The sequence below is a fragment of the Neltuma alba genome, unplaced genomic scaffold (assembly GCF_004799145.2).
Source record: "Neltuma alba isolate B1F8T4 unplaced genomic scaffold, ASM479914v2 tig00011136_pilon, whole genome shotgun sequence".
NCBI classification, from domain to species: domain Eukaryota; kingdom Viridiplantae; phylum Streptophyta; class Magnoliopsida; order Fabales; family Fabaceae; genus Neltuma; species Neltuma alba.
Window position 1 is genome coordinate 125,661 of NW_021635872.1, and position 17,922 is coordinate 143,582.

The window sequence follows — 17,922 nt, forward strand, 5'->3', positions numbered from 1 at the left end:
AGGAACAGGAACTGAGGAAGAGCTCCGCAAGTATTTTCGGCCCATACACTGAACGCGGCGAAAGGGACAATAGCGAATAGACCGAAAGTCGAAAGAGATTCGGCAGGGCGAACACACTGAGGCCCAATTATACCGCTTCGTGCCCAGTCAGCCATACCCATTGCCTGGCTAGTGGTGGCCCCAATCAACTTGGACTCCTTTTGTTTTTCTGTTTTTTAAATTTATTTTGCCAAACCTTCCAGATACGTCGTTGCTAAATAAATAGACAAATAAAAATCCTTCAAAATACATGGTCGTGCAATGGGGCCGAGAAGAGGACACTCACCCCTATGATTGATTAATTAATTGATAACTATAATTGATAATATAATATAATTAACAAGAATAACGGAGAATGGATTGATATGGATGAAGATGAGTGATGGCTGCCTTTAATAACGAGGCACCAGTGTGAAGGGCGAATCATAATCAATTTAAATGACATAATAAGAAAGCGAAGGCGCGAATACAGTTAAACAAATCACCACCACCTTATAAAGGAAGCATGACTGTTTATATATCATTATGGATACGACTGATAGGAAGTCCCCTTCATATACATCACAATCGGCAGCAGCACTCACAAAATTTACATTCACGTACGCATCAGGACCCACGCAAAAAATCCAAGACAATTTTGTTGAACTCTCCTGCCTTCTCAATTTGGGGCACATGAGATGCGTTCTTTATCAATTCCAACCTGGCCTTCTTACCAATTACCCTGCAACCATTTGAAGCCTATAACAACCAATTGCCTGGGATATTAAATTTAATTAACTGTATATACACAGTATATGTGAGCTGTCAGGGCAATTTGCACTCAGCCTTATAGTAATCAGAATAGCAACTCCATAAGGTTATGCGGATATATATATATAATTAGTTACATTACTTTGCAAGGTTATCAAGAAGGTTGCTAAGAACTAATTAAGCACAAAGAGGAGTAGTCACTTACTGCTTTAGCTCATTGGCCATTTGTACTGGAAATATCTGATCATGTTCCCCCCAGATTATAAGAACCTCCTGAATATCCATGCATATGCATGTCAAACCAATGAATATATATCATGATTGATAATTCTATTTACACATATGGTCACAAGGTAAGGTGGTGCGTAATGTGAGAGGAATCTTAATTAATTAATTAATTACTTGATAAATTATTAATTAATGTTTCCTAGTTGGGCTGCACACATACAGTTCACCTACCTGTTGAAGAGGTGAAAGGTTCACAGCATCATCTCTGCCGAGCGTTAGTCCTTTCAGAAGCTCCATCTTTTCCTTCCTATTTTCTGAGTATAAGTTCTGCAACCACAAGTCTAAAGTTAAGCTCCCATGACTGGTTCTTCCTGAAAGTATTAACAAGAGTTTCACATCTTCCTACTGACACGCAGTCATATACCTACCCCTCACCTAAGCGGTTGCTATCGATCTTTTAATGGTTCAGCTAAACAGGTCGAATATTTACGCCTCGCATCAAAAGCCATAACGAGCGATTCGTACAACACATAATGTTTTCTCAATAACATACATCATATCCACAACATCAGAATGTCCCAACAGTTTCATTCTACTAATTGATCGATCGACCTTCCGATAAGACAACTCTTAAACAGTAGGCCCCAACCTCTGGTTTGTTTGCATCAATTAATGAACATGACTCAGATGTCTTGTTTACCAGTATAACTAAAGCAAGATCACTCAAATTGGTTTGAATGGGGGGAAATTAAAACAATGGAGTATATTGTAACTGGTTTGTTTAAGAGACAACTCTCTTAAACAGTAGGCCCCAATCTCTGGTTTGTTCGCATCAATTAATGAACATGACTCAGATGTGTTGTTTACCAGTATAACTAAAGCAAGATCACTCAAATTGGTTTGAATGGGGGAAAATTAAAACAATGGAGTATATTGTAAACGCACTGAGGAATCAAAGTTGAGGAAAGAATAAACAAGAGAGGAAAACTAACGTTTATGATGTCGTTCAAGAAGAACGAAGGCACCATATTGAGACGCTTGGACACGGACAAGCCCATCAAATTGCGTAACTGTTTGGGTGTAGCGGGCAACATAAGATCCTCGATCTTGTCGAGTTTAGCCCTCTCCATTAAAGCCGCGTTGTCGCTCTTTCTCATATTAACGCCAGAGCTCGCGATCACCACTTTCTCTACCCTTTCCCCTAACATTTTGGCCAAATGGTAGGCCACGAAGCCGCCGTAACTGGTACCAATTACATGGAACCTCTTGACGTCTAACTTGTCAAGAAGTTTTGCCACTGAGGCTGCCTGAAAAACCTCGCTTCGCTCACTGGATTTGGTAGTGGAGTCACCAAAGAAGACGAGGTCGGGGACGTAGACGTCGAAATGAGGGGCCAAGAATTGGACTTGTTGGCGCCATTGCCATATGGCCATCGGCCCAAACCCGTGGATTAGAACCAGGGAGGGCTTTTTGCGGGCGGCTTCTTTTCTGGGACCCCAGAAGTGGAGGGTGGTCTGGTCATCCACGTCGATCTTTTGAGAGGAAAGGCCGGCGGTGATGAAACAGCGGCGGAGATAGCTGCCGTATACGGAGACGATGCTGAGGAATGATGGGAACATGATGGCGGATAGTGGAGCTAGAAACGTAATTGAGGAATTGAATTCGGGGTCAATTAGGCCATGAAGTGAAGGAAGATACTGAGCGTCTCGGAGGAAGAGGAGAATTGGCACTTTCTTGTGGGGGTTAGTGCCAGTGTTTTTTGTCCTTTTGATGGCGTGCCTTGTTGGGAGGAAGGCATGAAGATCCTCCGATCCGTTAGGTGAAAGTATCACCATGAGGTCATTCGCCAACGCAGCGATGTCACTCACACGTGTTATTCTGGTAATGGCTGATGGTTGATCACTTTTCATTGCAACAATTTTTTAATTTTTTTAATTGGAGAGTCAGATATCAACAAGTTGAGATTAAAAATGAAATTAAATTTGCAACCTTTTATTTATGAAAAAGCGAAAAAAAGCACTCATGTTAATTGCCAGATTGGCAAAAAAAGGTATAAATTAATTATTATTATTATTTGGATGTTCTTTCCAGAATAAATAAATTATTGAATTGAATTTTTACACGTTTGTAAAAAATTGGATTGAGGTTTCAAAGATGCTAGAAAAATCCAGAATTAGTTGGGTTTTGAATGTCAGACATAAAATATGTAGAAATTCCACCTGAAACGAAACTTACTCATTGGTGGGAAAGACCACCTCTAATAATTTTTTGGGTGGAAAATAATGGTAAGCACCAGCTGAATTTTTTTTTTTTAACGCACATCACAATTTGATAATATTCTTAGAAAATTCAGATTAAATATAATGTATGAAAAGAAATAGTGCATTTGAAGTAAATATGACTTCCTTCTTGGGGTAAGGGGTGAAAATTTTGTCAACATTCTGGAAATTAAATCGGTGTGATCAGTGTCCCTGATCAGGGAGGGTGGTGTTGTTTATTTTTTGGTAATAGAATGAGTTAGGAGGTTAAAGTTTAAAGTAAGACCGGATGTGTCATGTATATCACTCTATTCTATATTATTTGGTATTTATAGAAGTTTTTTTACATACAAAGATGAGTATTAAATAAATAAAATTTTATACTTTTGCTCTTATTAAAAAAATTAAATAATTTTACCTTTAATTCTAATTACAAGATTTTATTTGTATAAACGAGGTTTTATTTATATAAACAATGCGTTATAATTATAATTGGAAGTAGTAGTATATTTTACCTTATCAGTTCCCTCTCTCTTCATTTTTATTACGATTCATGGGGACAGAATTAAAAATAAAAGCATTAATTTCACTCAAAAAAATAAAAGCATTAAAAGCAATAGATCAAAATTTCCTTACACAGTAACGCGGAAAGGATAAAAACAAAAACAAAAAAAATCCGCGGAAATAGAGGAGGGGGCGCAAAACGAAAAGGAAAAAAGGCGGGAGTTAGAAGGGAAGGGAGACACAAATTACGAAAAGGGAATAATGTTGTTGGGAGTTTGGAAAGGGGGGGTTTAATAGAAATTAAATGAAAGATGCATGAGCGATTAATGGCGACGGTGGAGCGTGGAAGTCGATGCCCGGGTGGGTGAGGTTTTCTTGTGAGGGTGACCCACTCCCCGAAAGCCCGGCCCTTCATTACCAAACCCCCTTCTGTTGTTGATTCCGCCCGATACCAAACCATTTGATGACGGCTATCTTTATTCTCTTAGGACAAAACTGGGCCCTGCTGCTCCATCCAATGGCGGGTTTTGGGTTCTTTTATTTTTATTTATTTGTTACTGGGATTAGGTATGAGTATTTGACACACAGTTACTAAATACAAGCAATTCTTCTAAGAACGATTTAAATCATAGTTTGACGCGTTATGAATTATTAGTTTTTTTTTAAAACCTCAGTCCTATAAGTTTTGGATTTTTTTTAATATAATCATTACACATTTTACTATGTAACATATTGTAGGCAATTCGCTGTAGAATCATTTACGTTTGTGACTTGTAACTAAGATTTTAACTTCAAAATTTAACTTCAATTGCAGCTTTATTTCATAAGGGGATAATCACTTATATCTTCAAGAACAAGCGCACTGGCTAAAAATATTAAGCTGATAAAAACATGATTTTTCTAGAAAAATCTTGACCAAAAAAGTCTTGGTTAAAGGGAAACTTCTTGAATAACGAAATGCAATCCTAATTAATGGTTCTTGGAGGTTCTCGAGCATCATTGATTATCTTCCTCCAAGTCGCATATATACCTGTCAAATAGTACATATTTTAATTGAGTTTTTCGATTTGGATTCACATGAGACTTGCATCATGAATGATCGGGTTAATGTATAATTTTATTCTGAAAGTATTTACTTAGAAATGTTAGACATCGAAAAAAAATTTCTTGTGTAAATTTACCTCAAAAATTTACAATCATAGTAACATTGCTCACTATTATTAAAAAATATCATCAGTCAACGTTAAAATTTTAACGGCTAACGTTAATTTTTTAACGTCAGGGGAGTGTGAAGATTTTTTTAATAATAATGAGTAATATTGTTACGATTTTAAGATTTTAAAAACAAACTTGTACTTATAAAAATTTCTGAGCACCCAAAACGCTCGTGAGTGAAAGTTTCGGAGATAAATTGCATCTTAATCCTGGACTATATAATTAGTACCCTCGAATCCTTGCTGGACTCATTAAAAAACATGTTTTTTACAAAAAAATAGATGGGCTTAACTCTTCGTGTTCTTGTTGGGCTCTCAAACAACGCAGGGCTTTATTTATATTCCCACCGTCGTCATTCGGGTTTCCAATGCCTCGTTTAAAATGTTGGACTTTTATCTTTAAACTTGGGCTTCCTCGATCAAAGTCCTGTTCTTCCTTTAACATTTGATCGCACTACCCCCAACAACCATGGCTTACCTGTAGAGCCACATCACGCACTGGTCATTCAATTCGGCCTCTCATTCTTGGCTGCTTTTCCTTTTGTTTCCCACGTGTCCAACTTTTAATAGTTCCAAACGAGCACGGGAGTAGTTACATAATCATCGTGAAATTGTTGTCATCAAAAGTGAAAAAGACTCGTCTGACGTTAGCAAAAAGAAACTTAACCAGTTAGATACGATTGGCGTGCGTGTGGGAGTAGTTTTAAATCCCAAATAAGGAAGAAAGTGGATTAGTAGGAATGCTGTCAGTATTTGAATTTGAAATCTTATGGACAACCAAAAACAAAAAATAAAAGAAGAAATCTGGATGCAGAACTCGCGAGACTTCGAAGTAAATACCGTAGAGACTCTACTCATGATATGTGCCGACTAATGATCAGCATGGACTGCTCAAAAACGGTTCAAGTTGAATGATATTTTAGTTTTCTATTTCTAACAATATCTTCATCAGTGTCAAAATCTAAGATAAAATAATTTTAAGAGCGTTTATCTTTTTCAAATGAATTTATTATGTAAAATTAAAAAGGTTTAAATAATTGGCGTGGATGGTTAAGTAAAATGTCGTTTATAACGTGGCACCGAATCCGACAATCCGTGTGCATGAACGAGGCAGAGAAAGGAACAGGCGCGGCGGCTTTGAGTTTGGGAGAAGGAAAACACTGGGAGCATAGTACGAGACAGACAAGACGGCAGAAATCAGAAAAGCTTCCTCGTGGATAATGTGTGGAGGAAAGGAGAATCTGTGGCCGTGGAGTTTGCGTATGACACACTCTCCCTTACATTACACCAAACGTTCCAAAACTTTTGCATATTTAATATAAAAACTAATTAATTAATTTGAATTAATTAAAAAATTAGTTAAATTAATTATTTATAATAAATAGGTATCTTTTTATCTAAAATAATCTTACTAATCATGTTGTCTTTTCTAAAATATTTTTAGTGATAATGTTTATTAGATAGAGTCACTATGTAATAAAATCTTTAACATATGTAACTATTACAAGAAGCATCTTAAAAAAATAGATAAATATGAGAGATATTAGATTGGCATTTTTATATTCATGATCAAATTAAATGTCAAACTAGCTCTTATGTTAAACACAATAGGCAGTACTTCCTTCAGTCCTTAATATAAAAGCTCATTTGACTTTTGTTTTGATTTTAAATATAAGACCCCAATCTATTTTTTCTCTTATAGTTATCCATTTTTTTAAAGGTAGTTTTTGTAATAATAATAGTTCTAACCAATACACTTGATTAATAAAGATATTTTAAGAAAGACAATACATATTTATTATAAATAACTAATTTAATTATTTTTTTTAATCTAAGTAATTTTTATGCCATGGACCGCTGGTAGTCGTAAATATCCAGTTCCTAACTCCAAATTCTGATTCCAAACTAAGACTTCTAGAATTCATCTTTATCCTCAACATTATGCGTGGTGGGAATATCCTATCCTAGGAGAAACGGACACCTGTCTGTCCCAAGGGGTTTGGATATCTTTCTTCGGCCTCAAGGTTAACAAAGATCTGCTTCTCTGGCTTCATTCTGGGACCCAGTCATTACTTCTCCATATTTATTATTAATTAATCAAATCTAAATCCGATAACGCTGAATGGCCCGATCAATCTGCAAATTAACAAACCCTCCCTGCCCTCTCTATCTCCTAACAGGAATCAGCACCAAATGGAATGGCTGAGGCGGCAGCTACCAGCTGCCCCTACATTCTTTATTATTAAATCAATTCCATTCACAACTGGAATTTTTAAATTTGTCATTAATTCTGAGAGAGGAATTACAGATTGTGCGAGAAAAATAGGAGAGAGCGTAGTGTACAGATAAAGAATTCATACTAGATTGTGCTATCAACTTTGCCGTGCCCTTACTTTCTAGTTTCCGCCTCACCGCTTGACCACTGACCAGTTACGATTGTATGAAACAGAACTGTTTGCTCAGGATGAATAAATAACATATTGAAAGGTTCGTGTTCAGTTCAATGTTCAATTCCAGAACTGTTCTTTGTATACATACAGAGTATAAGGAGAAATGCAGAGCCATAACATGCACGTTTAGCTTGCGTAGTTGGGTGGGGCAAGTTGGGAATAATGCAGGCCGAAGGTTTTACTATACTAAGCCGTTCATTTCAACATCTTCCTTCACCAACTTCGAGCCCTGGATAACGACCCTTACAAACTGGGCCACGTTTTTGAATCTTGTTCATCCACGCTGACCCCACTTTCCGTCGCCCTCCAACCATTAATCATTTTCATTTCTTTATAGAGTATCTCTTTCTTTCTTCTTCCCTCCTTCTGGACCCTTACTACTTTTATTATTAATCAGGGCAGAACTTACATTTGGTCACGTTGACAGTTTTATATTCTCCTTATTATATTCTTCCACCATTCATTTCTTTTTTTATCAGCTAGTTAATTACATGCTAGTGATGGAGGAGCATTTTCTGGGAAAATACATAACCCATGGAATTAGAACTCTTACAAAAATAATTATCATCTCCTTTTATATATTTCAAGTGCTAAACTAATTATACAACAGGATGCGTTCGTGCTTTGATGAGAACGAGGCAGAGGCGTAATTGTCAAACAATAATAGCCTTTGCGTGAGTTTGATTTTTCCTAACGAGTTAATTCTATGGTGTCTCGCAGATTCTTCATGAAGTGGTTGTGGTTAGATTGATTTGTTCACCCTTTCCTTTTGACTCTCTTGGCAAATGCCACCATATATATTTGTTTTTGTTTTCTTTTTAATTATTGCTGCTCCTCGTTTGGTTCAATATGTAGCTTCTATGAGCGTACGACCATTTGGGAGTCACAGCTTGAACCTGTCTGCTTCTAGAATGTGCGTGCCTGATCCGAATTGGCGCAGACACGCGTATAATATAATGGTTTTAATTATTAATTATATATGGACGTGATATATTTAATTATTAATTAAATCAAGAAAAACGAGTGGCAAACCCCATTCTGATTAGCCTCACGTTAATGCGTTGCAATGAGTTAGAACCTATCCTTGACTACCACCTTAAGAATTTTAAAACAAGAGTCTGATTGTCAAGTTGCCAATGTCTGATATTGACATCCTAACCATAAACACTCTAGATAACACTACCAACCAAAAACTGGGAAATATCAAATCGTTAACACATGACATTCATCAACCCACGACATGCCACTTTTCTTTTGTTAAAACGAGGCAGATGTCCACAAGATACAAACTCTTTGATGTGTGCAACAAGGATATGATAATGGGACTTGCTAGTTTATATAATAGCACTTAGAAAAATTCCCATGGCAAATCTTTAATATTCTGCGACCTTCCCGGAGGATGTACATCAACAACTAAACAAGCTCCATTAGTGGACGGCATGGGAGGAAAATGGAAACTGTACATGTGTTCTTGTTTTGTGTGGAGGGTGGGGGGAGAGAGTTTAGGGTAACATTGAAGTCAAGAGGTAGGCAAGATACTTGTCTACTAATTAATTGAAGATATACGTTCATACCTATGATTATTAATGTTTAAAAAAATAAAAGCGAATAGAAATAATGTTATTAAATGAAATATCGTTCATGCACAATAGTGAAACTGTTGGCATTCATTTACAAGAGATCAAGAAGTCAAGGAATCTCTCCCAGAACTTCTCTCCTTAGGGTGGTAGGTGAATGCACGTATTATATATATTTCTCGTCCTTCACTTCTATATTCCAAAGTCACCATTTTTATTAAAAAAAAATTCCATCTTAGCTTCCATGCCGTCCTCCTGATTAAACCACTTTCAAAGGTCTGATTAGTGAAAAACACATTGCCAAGGTCGATCGGATATCGTAGCATTGCTCATATCGGTTCTAGCTAGATGACTAAGAAGATTACATGGAAGTCTATCATCTTCGTCCTAAACTGTTACAGGACCGATTACCCCACCTTGCAGGAAAAACAACCTTTGAAACGAGGTTCATTTCAGAGGTTGTGCCTCTCGGACATAAGCAATTCCAGCTCATCTCAAGCCATTGACGATCTCTCAATTTCTCTTGCCGGTTCAAAACTTCACGTATTCAGCCTAGAGGAGCTTAGGGAGGCAACCCATAATTTCTCATGGAGCAATCTGCTTGGTGAAGGAGGGTTTGGACCCGTGCACAAGGGATTTTTTGATGACAAACTTAGGCGTGGATTGAAAGCTCAGCCTGTAGCTGTCAAACGCCTCGACCTAGGTGGCTTGCAAGGTCATAGGGAATGGCTGGTTAGCTCCCTCAACCAATTGACTACAATTTATTAGTTTCTTCCTTAGTCACACACCAATATTAAGGTTGCATGCTTTTTTAACAGAATAAAATAACTCAAAAGTGCTAGTGAAATATGAGTATTGACGGAACTGTTCGATACTAACTGGGAAAATATTTGCTTCTTTAGGCAGAGATTATCTTCCTCGGACAGCTGCAGCATCCGCATCTTGTTAAGTTGATTGGGTACTGTTATGAGGAGGAACATAGGCTTTTGGTTTATGAGTACATGCCAAGAGGAAGCCTGGAGAACCAGCTCTTCAGAAGTAGGTTACTTTTCTTTCTTCTACTTGTTCTTTTCTACCCCTTGATGTTTCCCCCCAAATCAGAACAGAAAAGAACCAAAAACTTTCTGGTTACGGATTCGAAGAGAGAAGCTAAGTTCAAATCACAACCATGCCTGACCCTGATTCCGTTGTTTTAGGGTACTCTGCTGTCTTGCCATGGTCAACCAGGATGAAAATTGCATTAGGTGCAGCCAAGGGCCTGGCCTTCCTTCACGAAGTACATAAACCAGTCATTTACAGAGACTTCAAAGCGTCAAACATTTTGCTGGATTCGGTATGTTTTCTGCTCTGTCCCCTCTGTTATCACTTCTGAGTTCTGACCATATATATCTGCAATTTTCCCGGCGAATACAAATTCACTTAATGAACTTTTAATTTCCAAACACAGGATTACACAGCCAAACTGTCAGATTTCGGGCTGGCAAAGGATGGTCCGGAAGGCGAAGAAACACATGTAACAACACGCGTAATGGGAACACATGGCTATGCTGCTCCTGAGTATGTCATGACAGGTCACCTCACAACGAAGAGCGATGTGTATAGCTACGGCGTGGTTCTGTTAGAATTGCTCACAGGGAAGCGGGTGGTGGATAAGACCAGGCCCAGCAAAGAACATAGCTTGGTGGAGTGGGCAAGGCCTATGTTAAGGGATCCCAAAAAGCTGTATCGAGTCATAGATCCCAGATTGGAAGGTCAATTTCCTGCGAGAGGAGCTCGCAAGGTGGCTGCTTTGGCTTACAAATGCTTGAGCCACCACCCAACACCGAGGCCCACCATGTCCGATGTGGTTGCCATATTGGAGACACTTCAGGGCTTTGACGATGTTTTCATAGGACCGTTCGTGTATGTGGCCGTAAGCGAAGGCCAAAAAGAAGCGTAAACTAGTGATATGAAAGTATACCCAGATAGTAATTCTTTTTTTGGTTTTCTCATTTTGGTCCGTAAAGGATGTGTGGATCTTCATAATTATGAAGCTGGAAGTAATTAGTTGTATACAGAATTAGCTAGGAACTGAAAGCTGCGCCAAGGAGGATGCAGTTTGAGGTGAAAATAATATTACCACTTTGAGATGCAATTTGTCCGGAGGGGTAAACAAGATTCTCAGGTTTGAGAGTGTACACAGTTATTCAGTGCAAAGTTTGGCATAAAGCGTGTACATTTAAGTATCAGTCCAGAAGAGGCGTGTTCAGGGAACTTTCGACTTTTCGTCAGTAGGTGGAGGAGAAAGACGGGGGTTAACATAATGATTAAAAGGTCCTTCCTGGCAGCCACAGGGAAGGAAATCGTTATCCTTGTATTGTTTATTGGTGTGAGAAAGTAGAAAATAAGCCTGGTTAGTTGTTCCAAGTGGAAACCCGGTCATGCCTATTTTTCGACGTGACGTACTATGAGTCCGCATGGGATGACAATGACAGAACAACTCAAGGAAAAGTAAGCATCGCAGTTAATGTTGGAATATAACAAATTAAACCTTCTATTTGGGATGGAAAATAGTAAAACATTACAGTCGGAATGCTTGGTTTAGAAGTAACCTTATTTTATATTATGCGAGTTAAATAGGTGAGAAGGATTTTGTCATAAGATGTAAAGTTTTCTTTTTGGAAATAACCTAAGCTATTGCCTTTAACTCACGTTGATCTCAGCGAATAAATGGACAAACACTAAACCATCGGAATCCATAAAGTGGTGTATATATAATATATGTATGTATATTAGTTTACAATTTAGCTTCCCATCAAGCATACCTACCGCCTGAGCTTTATTGCATGTCGTGTGTGAAGCGTGGATGCGGGAATATTGGCAAATTCCGCAACCGCCCAACCACTACTGCTTGATTTTTCCCCATGGCAGCCACCAGCCCTGATGTTATCATCTTCATCTCATCTCTATTTATCAAAATAAATAGATAACGTCCATTTCTTATTCTTTTTTTTTTAATTAACAATTCATCTAATATTATAATATATCTAGTTCCTTGCTCCCTCACAACATTGACCATTTTAGGTGCTTGATTGCGGGTACTGTGAACTTTTGACCAGTACACAATGACTTGATTAGGATGATAGTACATGCATGGGATAGAATTAACTTGAACGTGATAAATTTTGCTAAAGAGATGGTTTTAGCAGATGAGTGCAAAATTACGATGCTTCTTATACCTGCGACTAACAGAATTTAGTCAATTATTTCTGCCCATGTCATAGTAGTGTTGGAATTTAATTTGAGATTTGATGATAACCTTTTGTAATTAGGATTAATAGAACTTGTCAAATGGATAGTGCTAATAACTAATAACTCCCAGACTAAAGATGAGCTAGCCGCCTGTTTGATGGTTAGAAATCCTTTTTTTTTTTTCGCCCTCTTGGTTCCCTCATTCTTGTCATCATGTTATCCTCTTGGACTCTTTCACTTAAATGCTTTCTTGATTTAATTTAAAAGGATTGGGCCTTGGGGGAAAACTAACTAGAAACGACAGTTTCAGATGGCCTTTGCGATTCGAACCTGCGCGGCAATGCTCACATTCTCGTCAACCACAACAAGCAAGCACCGTAACCCATCAGACAAAACGACCTGGCCCAAAAAAAAAAAAAAAAAAGCCAATCACATGATGCGACGTCGTATTTTGTTTTCAATTTTTTTTTTAAATTTTCCTTTTTTGTGTAATTTTAATCACTTTCATATGGGGGACGAAAAGCGAACTTGAACTAAGAATCCGGTTCGACTTTTTTTTTTATTGGGAGCCAACTGACTCTGATTCAGTTTACGCGCGCGACTGAAAACCAGAGAAAGACGAAAGAAGCAGAAATAGAGCCTCGAGGGTCAACACGGATTGGTACTTGGGCTAATGGCGACCTTAGTGTCTGTTGCCGGCGCACTTACAGCGAATGATCGCCGGATTTTGTCGGCCGTGAACACCGGAGCGTCCAGCCTTTCCTTCGTCGGGTCGAGCTTCATTGTGCTCTGCTACGTCCTATTCAAGGAGCTCCGCAAGTTTTCCTTCAAACTTGTTTTCTACCTTGCCCTCTCTGTATGCATCTCATTCCACCTTATTTGGATCGTTCGGATTTTGTTGCTGATGTTCAGATCTGATTTCTTCTTGTTATCGCCTGATATAAATCTTTCTTTGTTAGCACGATTTCATTTGGCTTTTAATTGTTAGTTCTCAAATATGTCATCAGTTTGGTGTCGAAACTTGAATTGGATCCACAATCAACCTCTTACTTTTACTTGCAAATTTTCTGAAAAAAGTGAAGGTTAAAATGATAAAGTTTCTCCTACATTTTGAACATTTTTGCAGAGCTTGTAGGATCAAGGGCACGATCTTAATTGTGTAATGTTAGTTTAGGTAAAACATCATTTAACAATGACATAGCTTATTAGTTTAACTTTCACGTGATTATTTCGGTTGTAATTAGAAACAAAAAAATACTCAAGGTGCTTAATCAGTAATGAAACAAAGCATAAAGGAGTTGAATGAGGCACTTTAGACCACATGGGAACAATTTGATATCGGCCAAACCACGGGGGAATGTGATTTACCTAATTGTGATTAGGACTGGAATTAGGAGTCTAAATATTAAACTGTTGTTAAAAATGTTTAATATTTGATTTGATACGTGACCTGGTAATTACAAATTTACAATAAACTTCTACAGGCAAAGCAAACTATAAACCTGCTTGTTGTTGGCTTGACTCCTGGGTTTTTAAGTGTAAAACGGCCTTTTATTGAAAAGTCTAATTGCATTATAAGTATACTTTGAGTTGAGCAGCTAACTTCAGCAATCTGTCCTGTTACCCCTAGTCTCTTTAATTTGCAGCGCTACTAATGCTATTGTGTGATTCAGATTATTTCCCTTTGAACTTCAGGAAACCAGTCATGCCTGTGCCCTGTGGCTGTCTGTTAGTTTTGCCGCATTTTCTTTTTCAGTACTCAACCTTTTGTAAAGTGCTCCAATGTGACATTTTCTTTGACTGCAGGACATGCTTTGCAGTTTCTTCAACATAGTAGGGTATGCCTGCTGAATCAAGTGCAGTCTTCTTCATATGTATGTTAAGTTGTTCCTTACTTCATTGATGGAAGTTTCATTTTGATTTAGGGACCCATCCAAAGGTTTCTTTTGTTATGCTCAGAGTTATAGCACACATTTCTTTTGTGTGGCATCTTTCCTATGGACTACAACAATTGCTTTTACCCTTCATCGCACTGTTGTCAGGCACAAAACAGATGTTGAAGATTTGGAGGCCATGTTTCATCTATATGTTTGGGGTATGTATTTGTGGATGATCAAATTTTCATTTGTCAACTTTGGGGAATGGGCAACTTTGCCATAATCTCCTCATCCAGTATCTCTTCAACACCCTGTTATCTGGAAATTAAAATTTAGTAGCAATTTATTGTGCATTTTGACTATATGATTTTATACATTTGATTTCCTAGTTCCACTTTTGTTTCCAGTTTCTGCTCATTATTGTAATTATTTTAAGTCTTTAATTGCAGGGAGCTCATTTGATGAAATTTTTACTATTTATAGGTACCTCCCTAGTAATGACAGTCATTCGCTCCTTTGGTAATGACCATAGACATTTCGGCACATGGTGTTCAAGTCAAATGGGTCGCACTGGGAAGGCAAGTATTATTTACTAAGAGTTAGATTGGCTCTATTTTCAAGTATTTTAACTTCTCAAAAATATAGTTTAGCCTTTCATTTTAAAGAACACGACGAGTCCTTTATTTCATATCTCAATTTCATGTTATTTTTTTAAGGCTCCATACTTCCATTTGCTTTTGAATGTAATGCTTCATGCTATGAACACAAATTGTGCTGAATGTTGAAATGAAGGCATGGTTGCCAAACTCCTAATTATCAGCATGTCATGCAGCTAAAATTGACTGGGAAAAAAAATCCATGCAAATGTTTAAGTCTCTGCTGAAAATTCAGTGTGGCACTCTATCTCTACTTTTATGATTGGCCTATATGCTCTTTATAATGACATTATCTAAACGAAGTTGGTGATAAGAAACACTGAGTTGCCATGATGACTTTATCTAAATGAAGTTGATGATAATAAATACTATGTTGTTGTTTTTTACATCAATTTTTTTAAATTCATTTTTGTAAATATTATACGGTTCAAGAGGGAAAAGGCAGAACGACAAGAGAAGCCTCAATCTTCTGCAACTTTTGTGCTGCACTGAATTTGAGTATGATACCTTGTTTGTGAAGTAGCATAAAAATAGCTCCCTTTCTCTTCATCTTCTGAAATAAAGTTCTTTTCCTGTGCAGGCGGTTCATTTTATCACATTTTATATGCCACTTTGGGGTGCAATTCTTTACAATGGGTTTACATATTTTCAAGTAATACGCATGCTGAACAATGCAACCCGTGTATGTGCTCAAATTTGCAGATTTTTTTTTTTCCATGCTTAATTGATTCAGGAACCTTTACCTTACCATTCTCTTGCGAATTTCAGATGGCAGTTGGTATTTCAGACCGAAATTATGTCTCAGACACGAGAGATAACATGAAGGTATTTTATACTCTGGCTACTTGTGCAATATCGGAAATATAAAATCCATGCATGTGGATGAGGAACTCTTCTTTCCTTCCCACTCCTAACTAAAAGGAGGGGAAACGACAATAAGTGAACATAGGATAAGCTTTTAGCAGTTACTAGCTGCTGTTAACATTTCTAATCTTAGAATTCTCATTGTTTGGCTATTCGTTTTCTATATGTTCCCTTCTTGTCATGTGGCATATTTATCAATCTCCCATGTTATTTTTTGTGCTCAAACGAATTGCTTAAACGGAAACTATAATTATTGTCTCATCTGCATTCCTCCTCTATAAAGAAATTATAGCATCCCTGTTTTACTTTGCAGGCTGTGAGTCGCTGGGGATACTATCCTCTGATTCTGATAGGATCCTTTGCATTTGGCACTATCAACCGCATTCATGACTTTATTGAACCTGACCATAAGATCTTTTGGCTTTCATTTCTAGATGTTGGAACGGCTGCCCTCATGGTATGTTAAAATCATTGTACTTGCTGTTTTCAGCTATATTCACATTATTACATTATTGCTCTATAACCTGTTTAGCATGGAATGTGGTCAATATTGTAGAACTTCCCTAGCTGAACCGGCATACTGAATCATTTTTCAGAATAATTTTGCACAAAGGAAGTATTTGCCATTGAAATACACAAAAATGTTTTATTATGCCATTTCCAAAAGTTTTTTTGGGTCGGAAATGCCATTTCCAATTAGTGCAGTGCATTTGGCATCCTGTACTACTGATTTTTACATCATATGAAGATTGAACACCAGGTTCTGTGTCATGAGGTACAATGTATTGCTAATTTTTGGCACTCCCTCCACTTGTTGCAGGGCCTCTTCAACTCAATAGCATATGGCCTCAATTCTTCTGTTCGTCGGGCAATTTTTGAGAGACTAAACATGTAAGCCTTGCTTATATTTTATCTATATTCCTTGAGAAGTTCCAATTTGCTTTCTATATTCCATGCAAGCCCTGGCAAGATTCAAGTCTATTACTGACTGAATCACTCGTGGCGTCATATTCTTCCAACTCTTGGTAATCTTCTCCAGGTCATTCATTTGTCATTCTTATTTCTACATCTACAACCTTGTGATTTGTGGCTATTGGGTGGAAGAATATTATTTAGACCACTTATCATCTATTTTTTGAGGTTTTTGGATTTTGACCGGTAGATTGAGAATCACTAATTTATTTTCTTGTTCCTTTTCTAAGAAGACAATCAATGGTGTATGTGTAAGCACGTAATTTCTTTTTAGCTCATTCAATTGAAACAAACAACTAGACATTTATTCTTTTTATATACCAGGTTCTTGCCAGAGAGACTCTGCAGATGGCTTCCTAATAATTCGAAGTATAGAAATCAACAACAAGAAAGTGAGCTAGTCTCATTAAAAATTGAAGACGAACGATAGTGAAGGGACATGGTATAATCCTCCATTCCATGTTATTTGTTGCTTTGCTGTGTCGCTCGCTGATATGAATCATGTGGGTGTCGCTATGAAATCTGCTTTGCCAGCCCAAGCTTGGTACCTATCTTGTCATAGACAACAGCAGATGAGGCAACTTATTTTGATGTGTCGGGAAGCTATGATTATGCTCAAGCAAAGACCCACTTGTGACTGCCGCCGCAAGTGCAATTTTTTAATGGAAGCCTAAACTTCTGTTCCTTTTGTTATTCTTTTGCAGGTCCTAATTTCGAGCATCTCTGTATATGTCCATGTATTTCTCTCTAATTTTTGAGATAGAATGTTTCATTCATATTTTTGTAGTATGGTATGGATGCACGTCCAAATTGTCACCCTATTTTAGTATTTTTATTCCATATCTGCACTGTATTTAGGACCCATTTGGTTGGTTACAAGAATGGATAGTAATGGTAATCAAAAGGCCTTTTGTGGCGGCTGGGGATTGTTTTCCCCCTCCCCTCTCATCCTCTTTCCCTCCTTTTCACTTTATAACCATAACCACTAGATGACTATTTTAATGGTTAAGATTTTAATATTTTAAATTATTATTAAAATGTTGAATTACAACCAAAAAAAAAACAGATCCAAACTACTAAAATTTAAATATGCGCCAAAAAAAAATGATAAATAATTAAATCTGAACTATTAAAATGTTGATTTTATAGTTGGAAAAGGAAGCCCATGTGAAGAAAAGAGGGCAGTGCTGGAATAATGGTTAATTAATTAGTAAGCAGAGTTAGATTAGTGTTTTCTTACACTTAATCTAAGATCCTCATCTATATAGAGAGCCGTTTACTACGTGTACGTGGTGTTTGGAG

At 37.4% G+C, this 17,922-nt stretch overlaps 3 protein-coding genes across 4 annotated transcripts; 2 read left to right on the plus strand and 1 right to left on the minus strand.

Annotated features, from left to right (window-relative positions):
* Positions 1 to 451: 451 nt before the first annotated feature.
* On the minus strand, positions 452 to 17,010 carry LOC114761812 (2-hydroxy-6-oxononadienedioate/2-hydroxy-6-oxononatrienedioate hydrolase 1). 2 transcript variants are annotated; one of them, XM_028951249.1, is made up of 6 exons: positions 17,004 to 17,010; positions 4,198 to 4,205; positions 2,010 to 2,746; positions 1,249 to 1,344; positions 995 to 1,062; positions 452 to 760 (listed from the first exon to the last, which is right to left on the minus strand). In XM_028951249.1, exons 3-6 carry the CDS (start codon positions 2,634 to 2,636, stop codon positions 646 to 648), a joined length of 906 nt encoding a protein of 301 aa, XP_028807082.1. In that variant the 5' UTR covers positions 2,637 to 2,746; positions 4,198 to 4,205; positions 17,004 to 17,010; the 3' UTR covers positions 452 to 645. The 2 variants fall into 2 exon arrangements, with proteins under 2 accessions (XP_028807082.1, XP_028807081.1); XM_028951248.1 differs by lacking the exons at positions 4,198 to 4,205; positions 17,004 to 17,010 and having other exon boundaries at positions 2,010 to 2,803.
* On the plus strand, positions 8,956 to 11,812 carry LOC114761810 (serine/threonine-protein kinase RIPK-like). The gene is made up of 4 exons (XM_028951246.1): positions 8,956 to 9,752; positions 9,923 to 10,058; positions 10,217 to 10,353; positions 10,468 to 11,812. Exons 1-4 carry the CDS (start codon positions 9,369 to 9,371, stop codon positions 10,957 to 10,959), a joined length of 1,149 nt encoding a protein of 382 aa, XP_028807079.1. The 5' UTR covers positions 8,956 to 9,368; the 3' UTR covers positions 10,960 to 11,812.
* LOC114761811 (G-protein coupled receptor 1-like) lies at positions 12,823 to 17,568 on the plus strand. The gene is made up of 9 exons (XM_028951247.1): positions 12,823 to 13,107; positions 14,058 to 14,089; positions 14,177 to 14,346; positions 14,612 to 14,706; positions 15,365 to 15,466; positions 15,553 to 15,609; positions 15,962 to 16,105; positions 16,469 to 16,539; positions 16,945 to 17,568. The coding sequence occupies exons 1-9, from the start codon at positions 12,925 to 12,927 to the stop codon at positions 17,048 to 17,050; spliced, it is 960 nt and encodes a 319-aa protein (XP_028807080.1). The 5' UTR covers positions 12,823 to 12,924; the 3' UTR covers positions 17,051 to 17,568.
* Positions 17,569 to 17,922: the final 354 nt, after the last annotated feature.